Here is a 19,419-nt window from a genome sequence, read left to right as displayed (position 1 = left end):
TTTACTGACCTACGTAAAAGAAAAAACTATAAAGAAATGGCTTCACGATATTAAACTGTAAAGAAATCTAAAAAAAAAAATTCAACTTTTTTCCAGTATTAAGACTGTGATGTCGTGATTTTGAGTACATTGTTGCCTAATGTGTGTGACCTTCCACACGTAAACTTATTCAATTTGTAAATCATTGAAACAACACGAAATAAAAAGAAAATTTCTCTGTTTTACATGAAAGATCAAAATATCTTTCACTCACATACGCCCGATTCTAAATTTACAGCACAACTCGTGAAAATACTGCATCTGAACTTATTCACTCATTGAAAAATTATCTGATTTTACACATCTTTACCTTAACTCTTATCATGCTGAACGCAACTGATTCTGCCTTTGCGACCAGTGTAGATCATAATCAGCCTGCACATCTATGCAGTCTGATCAAGATCTGCACTGTTTGCCATTCAGTCAGTATCTTTTTGGTAAGCACTTCTTTTAACAGTTACTAGTTCATTATTAGATTTAGCAGGGTAAGGGTTAAAGTTTGGAGGGGCTGCAGAAACTAACTCATGTACTACTTTATTAGCCATATGAAGATATATCAATACTAGCAAACATTACCTCATTAATTACTACATGAAGAAAGACATTAAGCGTATGTCAAGATATGTTAATGACACAAACCTCTTTATTCATGCATTTAATATGCAATTTTCACAGCTACTGATCTAATACATTCACAGCTTTACTAGGTCAGTAGGTTTGTGAATTAAGTTTTTCACTTAGACAGTTTCTGTACGTTTTAATAAATTGTGAAGGTATAATTATTATATATATCTTTTTTTTATAACAAACACACTCAGAACTCTATATCTTCATTATTTCTATGTAAAATTCTTACACAATGTTTTTATTTGATTTAAATTCTCTTCAAAAACCTATTACAGCATGCAAAATGGTATCATAAAAGTTAGATAACATGATTAGTATGTGGCAATATTAGGTTAGCAAACCTGTAACAAGAGGGTCATGATGACCCTAGATCGCTCATCTGAGTAATATGAGCCACATGTTTCAAATGGCTATCTGATGCTAAAATATTAGAAAGTAGGTCAGTAGGTCAAATTCATGGTCACTGAAAGTCAGTTTTAAGATCGGTATGCAAAACTGTACATGTCATCCAAATTTCAAGGCTGTATCTTAAAAAACAAGAAAGTAGGTCAGTAGGTCAAGGTCACAGTAAGGTGACCCGTAATTACTTGGGTACATCAGGTAAATATATTTAAACAGTCTAGGAAATATGATCTGATAATTTTTGAAGTATTTTTTCCTATATAACTCATACAAAAAGTGACCCCCAGGGTGGGGCCTCTTTTTACCCCAGGGGCATAATTTGAACAATTCTGTTAGAGGTCAACTAGGCAATGCTATATACCAAATATCAAAAGCCTAGGCCTTTCAGTTTCAGAAAAGAAGATTTTTAAAGTTTTCTACAATATAAGTCTATATAAAACTTGGGACCCATGGGGCGGGGCCTCTTTTCACCCCAGGGATACAATTTGAACAATCTTCATAGAGGACCACAAGGCAATGCTACATACAAAATATCAAAGGCCCAGGTCTTGTGTTTCAGACAAGAAGATTTTTAAAGTTTTTTTCCTATATAAGTCTATGTAAAACTTGGGACCCCCAGGGCGGGGCCTCTTTTCAGCCCAGGGATACAATTTGAACAATCTTCATAGAGGACCATTAGATGATGTCACATACCAAATATCAAGGCCCTATGCCTTGCAGTTTTGGACAAGAAGATTTTTAAAGTTTTCCTTTCGGTTGCCATGGCAACCAGTGTTCTGCATGGAATAAAATTTTTGAACAATTTTGAAAGGATCATTCCTGTCAAGTTTGGTGTAATTCTGCCCAGTGGTTTTCAAGAAGATTTTTTTAGAAAATGTTGACGGACACACGACGGATGTCCGACACCCTATACGACGCACGACGGACATTGACCGGTCACAAAAGCTCACCATGAGAAAATGCATCAAATTTTGACCCTGTGACCTTGACCTTTCAAGTACTTATGCCTGACAGATTGAGGCAAACAATTGTGCCAAGTTATTTAAGAAACCCTCAATCAATGGCTGAATTACAGCCCATACAAGGAAAACTTCATCAAGTTTTGACATTTGACTTCTAAGTATGACCTTGACCTTTGAGGTAGGGGTCTGGGAGTTGCACGTGACACTCTTTCTCACTGAGGCAAACATTTATGTCAAATAAAAAAAGATTCTTTTATGCATGGCAAAGTTAAAGCCTGGACAAGTTCTAGAATGACCTTTGACCCCACAAATGTGACCTTGACCTTTGAGCTAGGGACCTGAGGTTTGCCTATAACACTCCATCTCAAAGAGGTGAACATTTACAATAAAGAAAAGAAAAAGACTTATCAAAGTTATGGCCTGGACAAGCTCTAAAATGACCTTTGACCCCTAACTGTGACCTTGACCTATGAGACAGGAACCTGGGGTTTGCACATGACACTACATCTCATTTGGTTATACATTCATGCCAAATATAAACAAGATTCCTCAATGCATGTCAAAGTTATAGGCCAGACAAATTCTGACAGAACCTTTGACCTCCATCTGTGACCTTGACCTCTGAGATAGGAGCCTGAGGTTTGCGTACGACATTCTGTCTCACTGAGGATAACATTCATGCCAAATATAAGCAAGATTGCTCCATGCATGTCAAAATTATGGACAAACAAATCCGGACAGATGCACGGATGCATGCATGACGCACACACACACATACACCAAACAGCCATTTAGACAACTATGTCTTCCCTTCCGCAAGCGGGCTCGACAAAGAATCAAGAGGCTTTGAACTTTTATCAATCATTATACAGCCAGTTAACGGTATGGTGGCTGATTTATACCATCTCAGTCTGATGTCTTGGTGCATTTGAAGGGAGCCACAGAACAAAAAATATCTCATTTGTCACAGTGGCACACTTTGTCATTCTGGTGTGTTGCTGCCTTTCAAACATGCCAAAGATTGAGATGACAGAAATCAGCCACCATACCATTACCTGGCTGCATTGATTGGTCTTTTCTTGTTGAAAGAGAGAAAATTATTTCTTTTCACCCTTGGTTTTGATGTTACATTAATCATTTTCATGAAGATCATTTAAACAAATTAAATTCTGATTAGATGAGGTCAATCTAAAACAAAAAACGCGGCAATGCCACGAAACCAGGTTTTCAACACTTTTCATAAGAATAAAAAAGTGTACTGAATCAAAGTGAACCACTTTAAAGCACAACCCTAACCCTAACCCTAACCTAACCCTAACCCTATTTTTAGTAACAATCACCTTGACCTTGATCCCAGAAACCCCAAAATCCCAAGCTACAACTTTATATAAGTTTTCTATACACCAAGTTTCATCATGATAGCTCATTCCTAAGTTAAGCTATTGACCGGAAACCCTTTTTCTATTTTAAGCAACAGTGACCTTGACCTTGACCCCAGAAACCCCAAAATCAATCCCAGCCTTTGTCTTGATATAAGCTACATACATACCAAGTTTTATTCAAATATCTTTACCGAAACAAAAGTTATTGACCGGAAACACCAGTTTGACGCCGCCATCCGCCCGCCCGCCCAACCGATCAACGACATAGCCCAATCTAATAACTCAGGTTTTCAACGAAAACCTGGTTAAAAAGTAAGAAAATAGAATTCCAGAAAATATAGCAAGTTTAAAAGTGAAATCTGTCTACTGAATTATATACAGGTTTACTATATTGCTTGAAGCTATTATGTTACATATCTGGTTCTTTCGTTTAAGGTAGCTTCACCTGATTCTTTCGTTTACGGTAGATATCTGGTTCTTTCGTTTAAGGTAGCTACATGTAGTTCTTCTGTTTTAAGGTAGCTATTGTACAAAATTTTCATTTGTAAATCTTTTTGTTTAGATTTTTTTTGTTCAGAAATCTCTTGCACTGGTCAGTTTCCTTTGTTACTTGACGCAGAGTACGATTCAAAAGTTATGTCTTAATTTCTGAAATGAGTCAATAGACTGGCAACCTGTAAAAATGCCCTTGTAAAAAATTAGTGCTAAAAACTGCACCAGTCCTACAGCCCATCTTTTGAAATGTAGTACACAAAATATAGGATCATAATGACCTCACCTGAGTTCATAGCTCAAAATGGTAAACATTTCTGGTACAGTCATAAAAAAACTTATCAAGATTACTCTGAAAATGGGCTATGTTCCTAAGCAGCCATTTTTTTTTTTTATAAATACAAAACAATTAAACGATCATGGTACACTGCATCCCATTTACCAAATGCCAGTTGAACCATCTTTCTACAGGGTAACCGATGCAACATTTCGGTGACAAAAGTGTGAAATCCGGCATGAAGATTTTAAAAATATTCCTTTATCTTGCCATGGCAACCAGAGTTTTGCAGGGAATGAAACTCTTCGGAAAACTTTGAAAGGGGACAACCCAAGGAACCTTCATCATTATAACTGGCCTAATGAAATTCTTTTTGAAGCAAAATGCTGAAAAAATGAGGCATGATGAAGATGGTGGACAATGGACAATGGATGATCACAATATCTTTGTTGCTTAGGTGAGCTAAAAAAGTATGACATCATAGGAAATTTTGAGCTACCTGAAATGAAAGCAAAGCTACACAAAGCTGTTAATATAGGAAAGTTTATACTACATTCTTTTTTTCTAAAACTAAACCCGTCACCGAGTACATTCTTGCACAGTACAATACCTTGCATTGTGGGAATCTCAGATTGGGGCTCAGCCCTGAAATCTGGGGTTCTAGTACGCTGATCTCTTGTCCCCTGCTCCTGAGGACTAAGTTCAGGGTTTGAGAACTCAAAATTTCTCTCTGGGGAATGAACCCAATTATTTCCTGGGCTTCCCTTTTTGTCTTTTTTGTTTTTGGAATATCCGTGTATGTTGCCTGCACCAAAATAGCAATGATTCCATGTACAGAATACATAAAAACAAAAGGGATAACAAAAGCAAACGTAAATACATAAATGTAAATGTATCTTTTAAAGGGACTGAACTCTAGATATCGGCTAAAAATGATATTTCTTTAAAATTGAAGTTTTGTCATGTTCTGGGTTTTTGTTTCTTAACTTTTTTTCGTAAGTGCTAAATCAAGAAAGAAACAAGTCAGGAAAGCAATAAAAAATTTCCTACCATATTGACCAATACACCATCTGAAGATATTTGAAAATTTAGGTAATGATATCTTAAAATTTATATTTTTTCTTTGCTGATGTACAAGCTGGAGGTCAGTCCCTTTGAAGTATGGGGAAACATATTTTTACTACCAATCATAACCAACTTTTTTGCTGAATTTTGTCTCTGTTTCTTTCATTAATCATTATTACTTTTTGACAATATATTTTCAAAGTACCATTACTGGAAATGAAAAGCCACGCCTAGCTTTCACAAGCATAGCAAAACAAAAACATTTTACAATAAAGTTTTGATCTGTGGAAAAAATTTCAAAATGACAATTTTTGAAAACTTGGCCAATATTTAGCCCAATTGTTTGATAGGCTAATAATTTTTGTTTAATGATTAATTTACAGCTAGTTACATATTTACAGTTACAATGTTATTTAAATGCTTTTTTTAGAATACAAATTAAAAAAAAAACTGGTAAACTTTCATTTTTCATCTATCAATATTTCTTGCCTTTTAAAGGAAACATCTACCTCACATGACAATAACACTACAAATGAAGAGCTCGGAGTTTAAAATCTCTTCGTAAAGATCATATACTGTCCCAGAATAATTGTAGAACAGAATATGATACCAGAAAATGTTTTATGATTTCAATGCTCTATCATACAGAGATGTTTCCAGGCAACAGAACATGATCACATGCAATTTTAACCATAAAAATAAAAGACAACTGAGGTAAAACATTTTGCAACAAACATTCAAGTTATCTCCCTTCAAATCACAAGCTTTTTCCACCATGCAAACCCAATACCGCTATATAATGTCATGCAACAACATGCTCTGAGCAGGAAATCTGTTATGAATTTAAAATCTTGATTTCAGACACTAACCGATGATGGTAATTATACAAAGCTGTCATTACACCATCCGTTTTGACTCTATGTGAAGTATTGTAATGGTTGTTTGTTGAAATTCAGATCACCCCAAACATAATTAAAATAATCTGTGTATTTTCCAGCTTCAGCTGCAGAGGAAGACTGAACAACACAGGCTGGCACCTGGCTAAAGCCACCAGCCTTCTGCAACCCAACTGGGTGACTGCCCTCACATGACAGAAATTTAGGATCATTTCTGGATATATAAACGTCTGCATATATTTATATATCAGTTGTTTTGAGCTCTCTCTGAAATGTTTTGATTTCTTATACATAAACAAATCATCTAAACACTTAAAATTCGTACCTTCCGTTTCGATAGTAGGAATATCATCACTATCGCTGAGTCCATCACTACAACTGTCCTCCGTCGCATTGTTGATTCGGATTGATGTGTTGGTACTGTCTACGTTCTCGTCATAACTTGCAGGCCCTAGGTATTCTGTTCACAATAAAATGTTCAATGTTAGATAAACATTATATACCATGAAATCATTAATATTCGTGAGGAACTAATTTTTCGCGGATTTTGTGGTTGTGTCAATCCATAACATTAAATCCCAACCAGCAAGTCAAATTCCTATTTTTTTTATGCTAGAAGCCAAATTCTTACCCCCCGTGAAATAGCTGTTCCTGTCAAAACCACAAAATTTCATGTCCATGAAAGTTAATGATTTCATGATAGAACGAGATATCTGTATTAATCTTAATAATTAACGCAACGATCATTTCTTGCACAATGACCATTTCCCGGGTAAGGATAACTAAAAGACTCGGCCGACTTTGAAATCGTATTTGCAAATTTATAGATGCAAGACCTTATGCTTTAACAATAATGTTACTATTTTTATTTAAACATAAAATTGTAAACGAAACAACAAACTTTACGACAAACACAATAAAAACAACTTGCTTTTTCTCTTTAATACTTGGTATATTATGAACAGATATAAACCCTATAGGCACAGAACAATTAAAGTCAAAATTAAAACACTTTAAACAAGATTTATTTCCTATCCTTCTAGCATTTAAATTTCACCATTGCATGACAACTTGTATTAAAGAACATTTTGCAGAACATAAAGAAACAAACATTCAAACACATTACCCAACAAACATACAAGAATTTTTCGGTGAACTGCAACCTCAATTAAGAACAGAACAACATTTCATGGTTTATATATAACAGGCAGATTCAACATTTGTGCAGCAGTACAATTTTCATTTCTTGTTTTTTCATTATTTGAAAGCTCAATCACAAAGGCTGACTCAATTTAACTGCTTCCCAGTTTTTTTGTCTTGGTTCCTAGTCATTTTCTTTGTATTTTCTATGTCTTGATCCCCCGTGACCCATGATAACTCAAGCATTGTGACTCTGAGTTTTCTTTTCAGTTATTATATAAATAAAGATATTAATGAAGTGACTGTCCAAGCCCAATAATTAGAAACAAGAGCTGTCACTAATGGTGACAAATGCCCCCCGCAGCGCCTTGACCTTTGACCTGGTGACCCCAAAGTCAGTAGGGGTCGTGTATTCAATAAGTACTATCAGCATGTGAAGTTTTAAGGTCCTGGGTGCAGTGGTTCGCGAGTAGTGCCTCCATGCAAAAAGTTAACGTTGTGATGAACGAACGAACTAACGAACGGACAGTTGAAAACTACTATGCCTCCCTTCGGGGGCATAAAAAAGCTGCAAGTCTGACTCTTGTTGAAAAAAAGGCCTTAGTAATTTCTCAGTAATAAAGCAGTGTGTCCTTCCTATATTTTAAAACATTAAATGTAACAGGGACTGAGAAATATGGCTGATATGTGATAACAGAACTGTGCACTATATAGAAGACAGTGTGGCTGAGCCGAGTTAGTTGAAACATGTGTCATGTGTATAAACAGACCTTTTTCTAAAAACAAAACAACAACAACAAAAAAAAAACACTTAAAGAATAAATTCAATACAAGACATTTGTAAAACATAAAAACAACAAGTAAAAATTTCAAGCGTTTGAACTTATTTAAACTCTCTACCTGAAGACATATGGGATGTAGTCGATGTATTTTTGTCTCTTAAAAATTCTGAATGTTAAAACAAAACATATTTTCACATACTGGCACAAATGATTCAATTAAGAAGTTTTCTAATTTGAATCTAAAATCACTACTGTATCTTTAAGCACTATAAATGATCCGAAAATGGAAGACAAATATTTTTTTGCATCCCCTGATACTCTACTTTTAGCCATTTACATTTTAATTTTTGCTACTTTTTTGCAAACAGAGCTACAAATTAATTTAAAATCCTCTTTAGAATTAAAAGGAATTATCTCCACCAATTAAGAAACCTGATTTCTTAGCAATGCAAATTTGTCCCACGGCAAAACAAAAGTTACATGAAAGCTTCATTATTTTCCGTTAACATAATGTATACCTTGTAACATGGAATAAATCAAGCATTTACAAAAGCATCTATTCTACTGATATTTAAAGCAATAATCCCAGAAAAAAAAACAGGCGTACCATAATTTGTTGGTGTGGATGGTTTAGGTGAGGATCCATCACGCAGTATGGGTCGTCGTTCCTCTTTGCCTGCTTTACGCCCTGATGACGGCCTGCCGTCTGGGTTAGCAACAATCATAGTGTTTGCCTGTCTTCTTTTCCGTCTCTCCTCTTCAATTCTGTGTTTCTAAAAATGAAGAGGCACTAGATTCATTTCTTTCCTTTACAAAGAATTGACAAAATTAATGTGAGAATACAGACAAACTCGCTTCAAGCTGCAAGCTGCTATCAAAAGAATGGACACACAGTGGTCTTTAAGAACCAACAGATTATTGATTAAAGTCAAAATTTACATGAACAACCTTTTTGTCATTGAACAAGGTAACTGATTGATGGAGGTGCCTTCTTTGCACAGGTTTACCAGTATTTCTGCTGGCATGCTCTATGACTGCTTTCTCTAAGGTTGTGAGATAACCAAATATGTCACTCAGCTACCCAGAAGCCACTTGTCTGGTCAATCATTTAAACCAAAAGAAAAACTAGGGTAACACTGATCGTTTGAAACAGAATATCCAACAACATAAAAAGGAAAACAAAATTCTACAAAAGTTGCACCCCTTTATTGAAAGGCTACCGTGTTGTGCAGAAATAAAGCTTAATGTATTGAAAGGTAATTATCGTGTTGTGTAAAAATATAACTTTCCTTAAGAGGTAGCTATTGTGTTGTGTAGAAATAAAGTTTTCATTTTCAGGTAAGTATCATGTCCTGCAGAAATAAAGCTTTCATTAGTAGGAAACTCGTGTCGTGCAGAAATAAAGCTTTCATTGTTAGGAAAATGTCACGTTGTGTAGAAATAAAGCTTTCATTACAGGTAACTTACGTGTAAGTTTGAACAAAGTAAATTTTGAACAGAAACTATGTAGAAGCCAACTTCACCCTTGTTACCCAGATAATACAAAATGATGTGGTAACTCCAACATGCTATAAAATGGCCGATCAACGATTTTGAAAATTTCACGTTTTTCGGTAAGTTACTGTGGCACAATACACAATATGTTAAATAGTTTACAAAAACCATGTAAGTTTAGTTTGAAAAATCATAAAAAATATTTAGAATTGTTTTTCATGCTTGTAATTCACTGTATAATACGACTCTACCATTTCACTATCTGTCATAGTTTACAGTAAGTTGATTACTTTTGCCGTTTTAATGTCAAAACCATTTATATTGATCTGTGTATGAAAAATGGATAATAGCCAAAAATGACCATGGATAATGCCCTACATGCATTGTCTTTGAAAGTGGATAAGAGCCATAATTGATTTTTTTCATTGACATCCCATTACAGATTATCCAGTTTTGTGTGCGTGGACATGTTTTGATAAATTACTTTGTAACAACATGATGATATGAGCCTGTTAACATTTTTATGCTGGTAACAGGCACAGTGTACAACTTGCACCTTCCTGGTATCAAGTACACATGTGCATATGTATTATTTCCCCCCGCTGTCCTTTTTTACCCCACGGTCTCCATATTCCATATAAAATACATACATGTATTTGATTGTCAACTACCTTTTATAATCACTAATAGCACAAACCCTGTTCACATTCTGAATACCTAGGTATACATATTGGTACACCAAGACCTCTCTTACTGACCACGTGTATAATACATTGCATTGAGCATGCTACAGCAATAAGCTACCACATTTCATGCGTATATTTATCTAATATACAAAATTCTACCTTAAGAACAGCAAATATCAAACTAAACTTACACGAAAAATAAACGCAACAATTATATTTCCTCACCATTTCGTTTTAAGAGCATACATCAATACTTATATTCCATATTTCGCTTCCGGTCATCTAAATGGCGCTGCGCAAAATGCTCGTGAACCTCGTGCTATTTAACCATGAGGCGAATCAATACAAACTTTGCTGTGTATAATTCAACGCCAATTAGGCGTGACTTAACCGCTATTTTCGGTGTTTACCGCAGTATTGTTATGACCTAAAAATGCAGACACGCCTCGATGCATAAAGTTGATCTATACATTGCCTCATTTACAAGGAGTATACTCAACACCGATTAAATTCCTTATTCAAATACCAAGGCTAAATATGGCAGAGAGAAATCGAATTTTGGGACTTTTAACCGGTGGAATTTCATGGATACAATGTTTCAAAATTAACAATTTCGACATTAGTTGAACGTGTTAACATTACAGTAACAGCTGGTGACCGTCCACAGTCAGTTGCACCGCGTCTGATATGATACCTCAACGTCATTTACGTGACAGCTTTGTGACGTCGCAATCCACGTCACATGTTGTAATTGGAAATCCCGGACGACCAATTCACCGTGACACAGTCATGAATTGTTTGCGTAAACGCGGGATTCATTTCCGTTGTCCAACTAGATGTCAGACTCTTGTCATTGTCAAGAAAAGCAATGCTGGGCTCTAAATAACCGATGACGTCAGTGGGGAATTGTTGTATTTAGCGACGAATCAAGATTTAATCTCCATCACGCTGACGAATAGGTCAGAATATACAGACACCGCAACGAACGTTTCGCAAATAACTGTGTGCGTGAGGTTTATCCGTACAATGGTGGCAGAGTCATAGTATGGGTAACAATAAATTCCACCTTCAAGTCCACCCTTGTATAGGCTGTCATACAGAGAAATGGTGGCTATACGCGTTATTGACTGCACTGACGCTGAAGCATGGAAAGAAATATGATCTCAGACGATATTCATTTTTTGATGATAAAATTTTTTTCTGTTATGTTTACTTTGATTACACATATAAATTTGTATGGCTAAACATCAGTAGGTTATAAATATTAACTATTACAATACTTGTTGCGTTTCTTTTTCGTGTCAGTTTACAATGTTGACTATTATCCATATAACATTTTGGGCTTTATCTTCGAAATTTCTGTGAACACTTTGGTCAGTATTCATCGACTAATACATATGCTTATATATTTGTAAATTTGGGTTATTTGATCTAAGATAAATACTTCCTAACATGTTCATATCATTGTTTATATATTAACTGAAAATTACAAAATAACATTCATTACCGAAAGTCCATTAAATGAGGTTGACAACGGTTTGAATCGCCAAACTCGTTCTCAAAAGCAAAATGTAAACATTGTTAAAGGGTTTCCAAAGTGAATAATATGTCCCATATGCAAATTGTTTAGTGCAAATGGTACAGCTTGTAAACTATTTTGAATCAGTTATAACACTTTAACGATCAGAATAAGTAATTAGAAAATATTTAAATAAACAATGTCCTTACCAAGTTTGACAGTTCATCCAGTTTGTAGTATTTTGGAATTATCATATCATTTCGTATTATCTGGGTAACAAGGGTGAACTTGTACTCGATCAAGAAGTAATATCTTTTTTTTTTTCATTTGAATGACAAAACTATTCAGCAAAACAGACAGTTATTGAACTTCTAGTCACACAGGATTTTACATAAATTGCTGATGAAACAGGATGGCTTGAAATCAGCTTCCTGATGAAAACCTTTAATTTCTACAATATCATGTGCTTTTAATACTTCTTCCCTACTATTAATCAACCTGTTGCTAGGATACAAGGTGCCATGGCAGATGAATTAGCATGTACAGCATATCATTTGTCATTTGTTTCATATTAAGAAAGCAGAATGCATCATAATTATTTTCCAGGGGATCAAGTTTCTTAAATGTTTGAAGGCAAGCCAAGCATGTCTCATTATCTTTTAATGAAATTATTATTTTTTCTTAAATAACCACATTGAAGCTATACGACATTTTCAGGCAAAAAAACAAGATATTAAATTTTGTAGAAAAGTAGGCTTATTGAAACATTACTGCCATAAGTTCCCATATTAACCAAAGTTAAATGTTCCATATGTAACTCAGATACTGTGAAATAAATATTCCTGGGAGTGGGGGGTGGGGGCTGGGGGCTAATTTTGGTGAAATTCATTGTTGTTTTATTCCACAAAATTAAGTCCCACTGGAAAAGTAAAATTGTAATTCATTTCATGTTCAAAAGTTGAAATCCACAAATTCATTTCCACATGAGAGCTAAAACCACAAAATTTTGTGCCCGGACTTCACAGAATTTGTTTACATTCTTACCTCTTTCCGCAGTCTTTCATTCTTCTGTGACTGAGAATAGTCATCTTGCACACTGGAAAATAAAACACAATCATCTTTGAACTAGTGCATGTTCATGCAAATATTTTCACATATTCAGATAATTATCTATTATTTCAGGCAAATTTTCTAGTTGTCTCTCATGAATTCTGGACATAATCTTGGTAAGCTGCATAAATGTGTTATAAAATGATATTACATACACACATTTTATTTGATTTATTGCATCTACTGTCAAACGTTTCCTAACAAATTTCATCCTAGTAATATGTGACAATTTTATTGCATTAAAATTTCTGATTAAGTCTTATTTATTAACAAGCCTGTCATTGTGAGATGATCCTAAACTATGACAGAAAAACTTTTCTGTGCAGATATTTCTTGAAGGATCTATGGACTGGTGGTCAGCTTCTACTTCTATTTGCCTGCCTCTCACCTACACGACACTGAGACCTCATCGTTTGAAGAAGCCTTCCAGTAGGCCTTCCAAACCGTTTTGGTTCTACCAAGGTGTCCACAGGGATGCCAAGGCTATTCCTACACCATCAAAAGCTGGTAATAAGTCACCATATGACTTTGTGTTGGTGTGGCATAAAGCCGAACAAACCAAAACCAGCTAACAATGTCTTTAATGAAATCATCACCAGTTTTATAACTATATCAATGAAAAAAAAAAAAGAACTATTACCTTCCAGGGACACCACTCATTATGTTGGAGCTGTGGTTGCTCGGATCTGTAGGCCTGAAAATATACAAAACAGAACTTAAAATGAAATACATTAATGGAACAAAGCATTGCTTTTTTTTTCAAGATATTTTTGTCCAACAAAAAAAATCCACTTCAGGTCACTTATAATCAAATGGAGTATTATGTATAATATTATAAACAGAAAAAAGATCTTTTTTAAATATGTGAATATACACTTGTCTATGTCTCTGTAAAACAAACACTTCAAACTGAAATAAATTCAGTAGAAGGTGCGTTTAAAGTGACTTGTTCACAATATATATACCTCTTCAAGTCTATTAAGAAATGTAAAATGTACAAAAATAGTCAAGTGTCTGACTAAATCATCTTAGACACTCTTGAAATCATGATTCTATATGGCAGGGCTTTTTTCCTTGTTCAACAGGAGCCATTCCCAGGCTCTTTCCCCTCAGAAATGTTCCCATAAAATAGACTTAAAATAAATAAAGTATTTCTTCCCCATTTGCTTAAATACTATCCTATTATTCATTCTGTTTTTGTCACCTCATATAAAAGGCAGAGAACCCTTCCCCTCTCTGAGAAAAACTTGATGTGTGTGTACATAAGAAACCGTTGCCCCCATTTCCTGTCACAGTATTCATATTTCTAAGTCAAGTTTCATAACTCCGGTCTGGCTGTGTGCACAATTTCACATGCTGAATAATAACCCTGAGATGCTTGATGGCTCTAGGTCAAATACTTTTTGAGATATGTACATGGACCGGCAGATAGACAGAAGGATAGACAAACAGGCAAAGAATTACGAACAAGGGCAAATCTAAAGTGAATCCCCAAAGATATGGGTTGGGGGTAGGGTTGGGGGTAGGGGTGGGGCTTGGCACAAAGAGACCTGCAAGGGGTTTTACAGGCATGTTTTTACTTCTTTTTTTACCCCCTAAAGTAACATTTAATTTAATTACATGTTATTTACTGAACAGAAGAAATATATAAGTGAAATATATATATGTATTTTCACACTGAAAAATAAATTTTTCACTGGTATGAAACTAAAAATCAAAGGCCTGAATGGCCTGAGTCGGCTAATGATTGATGTACTGACAGTATAGTCTACCAGTTTCAGTTTGTTTTTAGTTTTTTTCTTAAAATTTCATAACACAGCTTGATATTTACCCAAAATATTATATCCGGATACGATTAAACTTTTCTCCAGTTTGAACAATATATTTTACAAATTGTGATGATACGAAGACATTTAGCAGCAATTGGCAGTATCTGACATTGAAGTTTATGGTTAAATTACCTCTTATTTAAATCTTTTCATAAAAAAGTTGTTTCATTTCGCCAAACATAGACGACCTACTTTCGATTTCAAAAACTACAAGAAAATACAATTTAATGTTTCGCCAATTTGTTTATTTCTCGAAAAATAAGAATTAAAATCATTTTTAATATCTGTAGTAACTAAACAAACCAGTAAGAGCTTCTTCTTCCGATAATTTATCCGTTTACTGACTGCAAAATTCATGTGTGTGTGTAGAAACCCACGCAAAGTTTATAGAAATCATACGATGCGTGTATACGTTCAATGTGGGAGAATTAAGGCTGATCGGGATCGGCTATGTTACCTTACGCATCCAGATGATTCAGATTTTGTTTTTTAAAAAAGCATTGTGTGCATTTCTGTAATTTTATATAAGTTTAGAAATTATTAGACATGCGTATTTGCATTATTTCTATACGTAATTTACGCTAATACGCATCTTATCTGGAGCCCTGTGGAACTATTTTTTGTCTTTCGCTGGATGTTACGCAAGCTTTGTAAGCCTGCGCAATTCATAAAATGCACATTTATGCTTAATGAGTTACATTCGAGTATTGCACAATTACAAGTCATAAATATGACAGATTACATCGTATATTGGTCATAGCAAAGGGAATTCACGCAACTTAATTTCATTCTTGCAGTGAACTGTTTGAAGTTTGAGAAATCTAATGGAACTACATCGCTTCACTGTGTTATTTGGTCCATTTAGACTTAGAGAATCGCTGGATAGCAAGGACTCGTCAAAACGATTACATCGTTTAGCCGACTCAACAAGGCGCAATTTAGGTGAAGTAAAAGCAAAAGTACGTGAAAAGGAAAGTTGTTTGCTTTACATGTATGACCAAAATCAATGAGTGTGTGCTATCCTGGTCATGATATCTACAAGATATCTTTATACTGTCATTATATAAGCTATCAATGAGTGTGTGCTATCCTGGTCATGATATCTACAAGATATCTTTATACTGTCATTATATAAGCTATCAATTCGTGTTTGCTATCTAGGCCATGATATCTACAAGATATCTTTAAACTGTCAATATATTACTAATAGCTATCAATATATTCGCTATCCCGGACATGATATCCGTAGAATGGTTAAATGGTTATTATATCCACAAAATATTAACAGTATATGCCATTCTGTTAATGATATCCAGAAGGTATTTTAATCCTGTTAATATGTGTTATCGCCAAAATGTCAATGTGTGCTATCTTGGCCATGATATCCACAAGAGGATAACTGTCAATGTGTGTTATTCTGGTCAAGATATGCACGAGATATTCTAATACTATCAATATTAACTGTCTATGTGTTTAACTATATATACCCTGGCCATGATATCCACAAGATACTTACTGCACACATGTCAATGTTAACTATCAATGTGTGACATCCTGGCCATGATATCCACAAGATATTAAATGTCAATATTAACTGTCAATGTGTGCTATCCTGGCCATGATATCTACAAGATATTAACTGTCAATGTGTGCTATCCTGGCCATGATATCCACAAAATATTAACTGTAAAATGTTAAATACTGATGTGTGTTTAAGTCTGGTGATGATATATGCAATGGTAGGTATCATATTTATCGCTCAACAGTCACTTAAAGCCCTTCCAGAGATCTATCACAACATAAATGCAGCTAAGTTCTCATAAAAGAGATGATTTTTACTTCATTTATTTGATGATCTGACATTTTTTCCCTTTAATCAATACTTTCATTAGAAGAAAATGAGCTTTTATGACAAATTACCCGCTACTGATCTGTAAAATGAGCCTAAAAACACATTACTGTTACTCAGAAAGATGTAAACAGGAAGTGCTGATTTCTTTAGACAATTCTTGGAAAAATATGTTATGTTCTAACTGGTACCATTTTAAAATGACAATTCTTGGAAAAATATGTTATGTTCTATAACTGGTACCATTTTAAAACGACAATTCTTGGAAAAATATGTTATGTTCTAACTGATACCATTTTAAAACGATGTCATCAAAATAACAATATAAAAGATGGATAAAAGCAGTTTTTGTGTGCCTACAGCATATATAAAACAAAAAAAGCTAAGAAATATTTACTTTTTATAATAACAAGACACCTTTAACACAGAAGCTGAATTACCTTCTCAGGGGAAAAAAAACATTTAATCTTCTTACAATTCTACTGTTTTCAGATGTAACCTATCATGCAATACCTTACAGTCTTATCAGCTTCGCTATCCATGTTGGCAAGGAGCCCCTCCTCTTTCCATTTCTTCCCTATCATCTTTTCATAAACTACTTCCAAATAAGGCACAGTAACGTTACTTTCCGCAATTTTATTACACTATATACGAACTAATTCCAATACTGTACAAGGGCCACCATACATACACGCGACTGTCTGCACAAAGACTGTAATTGACACTAGCTAGCTACCTAGCAACATTTTTTTCCCCCAGTATAAAATCATCAGTTTGTGAATGTTTGCAGTCTCAATCAATATATACCTCAGACAAATTTCTTGAGCTAAAACATATTTGCAACATGATAAATTCTCCTACTGACATCTAGATTAATGAACATGGCATCATAAATTGTCATTACAGGAGATATTAATTTTATAATAATTAGGTTTAAAGCAAAATGGGAATATTAATTATAAAGGTGTGTTCTCATTTTATAATACCAAGGCTTACCTAGATTTCATCCATATTTTTCTATGAATTATTGGAAAATTATGGTGAAATACATTCAGTCTTTTCTGACAATGAAAACTATTAAGGTAATACTATAAACTATACAGTTGCTGAAATTTAGCTATTGAAAATTTGTATGTTTTACATGTAATTAAGCTAGTCATGATATATTATATCTTACTTTTTCAAAAATGGCAACATATCACTCAAGAAAATACTGTATCTGCAGTTTACACAAGGCAAAAATATCCCGTTTTACCAAAGTATATAGCCAATAATTAAAAAAATACTTTTCTGCTAATCAAATTCAGTAAAATCAGCATATAAAATAATTATGCAATAATTATATCAACGGTTCATTCAACATCAAATTATCCAAATACTGTATATATGACACTAAAAAAATTACATTATTTAAAAGGGGAGAACTTACTTCAATTTATCGTACATCAAAATGTTTCCAAAATATCCGATCAACAGCACAAAAATAAAATCAAAGTTCTCTTACTCTCCTAAGCTTTAATAAATATTATTTAAATCTATTCTCAATGTAAACATAATATACATACATTTAATATACAATTTTACACTTGTTTTTCACACAGTTACTGCATGCTTTAAAAACATATATATGTGACAACATGTCAGCTGATATGTTTGAACATGTCCCACAAGATGTTGATCACAATTTGGTCAGATGAATGATTTCTTACAAAAACATCTTTTCACTTTCTTATTTGTATATTTTGATTACTAATGACGTAAAGATATAATATTGCACTTATAATGTTGATAGAAATATTTGCATGTCTTGAATCTGGTTCATAAACAAGAAAAACTTCTTTGACAATATTAAAGATTTTAATTCCAAACTAGAAACAAGTCATATGGATGCCCAGGTATAGACTAGCTCCTAGACTATGATAATATCTTTTTACATTTTTATGATTGAATGTAGTGAACTGAGCCAGTCTATATCCTATGTCCAATATCATAATATCATGATAATTTCAACATCAGTCCTGTGTGAAAATCTCTAAAATAGACTGGCTTTTGTCCCTATGAAACTGAATTAGTCAAAAAAAGGAAAAAATACAGAAATACAGTTATTATCAGTCTAGTGGCTAGTCTAGCCCAGGTACTGCTAGGGTCCTGCGAGTAATGGCATTTTGACAACAGAACATAATTGAGCCGTGCCATGGGAAAACCAACATAGTGGGTATGCGACCAGCAAGGGTCCAGACCAGCCTGCGCATCCGCGCAGTCTGGTCAGGATCCATGCTGTTCGCTTTCAAAGCCTATTACAATTAGAGAAACCGTTAGCGAACAGCATGGATCCTGACCAGACTGGGCGGATGCGCAGGCTGGTCTGGATCCTTGCTGGTCGCATACCCACTATGTTGGTTTTCTCATGGCGCGGCTCAATTATGCATTCGGAATTTATGGAATGAAAATGAAAAAGGACCTTACATATTTATTTCACCTTTAAATTTTTAAAATTTATTTTGTCTTGTTATGGTAAAAGATATTATCTAAATAGCCTTCTATGAGACCAGGCAAGAACAATGGCATAAAATCTCTGGCAGACCTCTATTAAAGTGTGGTCTTGAACTTTGATCTAGAGGTCGAAGTCTTGCACGTAACCGACTGTCTTATTATTGCATGTCATATTGTAAGTGTTTGTTGTAAGTAATTTGAATGTCCTACACAGTTATAGACTGAACAAAAAAAACGCAGTCTGACCTTGACTTTTACGGTAGGGTTATAGGTCTTGAGCACAACATACCATCTTGTTACAGTGAATGTTTATGCCAAGTTCTATGAATGTCCATACATGCCTGAAAGTGTTACATAGCCATCAAGAAAAAAATG

At 34.4% G+C, this 19,419-nt stretch overlaps 2 protein-coding genes across 12 annotated transcripts in view; one reads left to right on the top strand and one right to left on the bottom strand.

Moving 5' to 3' along the window:
- LOC123551545 (BLOC-1-related complex subunit 5-like) overlaps positions 1-1,234 on the top strand; it is a 256,821-nt gene extending 255,587 nt beyond the window's left edge. Inside the window, exon 6 of the transcript XR_008370575.1 lies at positions 1,214-1,234. The gene's annotated coding sequence lies outside the window, so the exon portion shown is untranslated. The remainder of the gene's footprint in view (positions 1-1,213) is intronic.
- Positions 1-19,419, bottom strand: part of LOC123551537 (tubby protein-like) — an 85,338-nt gene that overhangs the window by 27,104 nt on the left and 38,815 nt on the right. For 8 of the 11 annotated variants that reach the window (XM_053541033.1, XM_053541029.1, XM_053541031.1 and 5 more), the window contains 5 exons: positions 13,514-13,567; positions 12,808-12,859; positions 8,672-8,837; positions 6,468-6,602; positions 4,792-4,986 (listed from right to left, as the gene is read on the bottom strand). In XM_053541033.1, coding sequence (XP_053397008.1) covers positions 4,792-4,986; positions 6,468-6,602; positions 8,672-8,837; positions 12,808-12,859; positions 13,514-13,533 — 568 coding nt within the window. In that variant the 5' untranslated portion in view covers positions 13,534-13,567. Of the gene's footprint in view, positions 1-4,791; positions 4,987-6,467; positions 6,603-8,671; positions 8,838-12,807; positions 12,860-13,513; positions 13,568-17,064; positions 17,151-18,116; positions 18,138-19,419 lie in introns of those variants that run through there. The other 3 variants (XM_053541032.1, XM_053541028.1, XM_053541036.1) reach the window with 3 other exon arrangements.

The sequence above is a fragment of the Mercenaria mercenaria genome, chromosome 4, assembly GCF_021730395.1.
Source record: "Mercenaria mercenaria strain notata chromosome 4, MADL_Memer_1, whole genome shotgun sequence".
In the NCBI taxonomy this organism is placed as follows: domain Eukaryota; kingdom Metazoa; phylum Mollusca; class Bivalvia; order Venerida; family Veneridae; genus Mercenaria; species Mercenaria mercenaria.
Note: the sequence above shows the minus strand (reverse complement) of the source record. Positions and strands in the feature narration are given on the sequence as shown.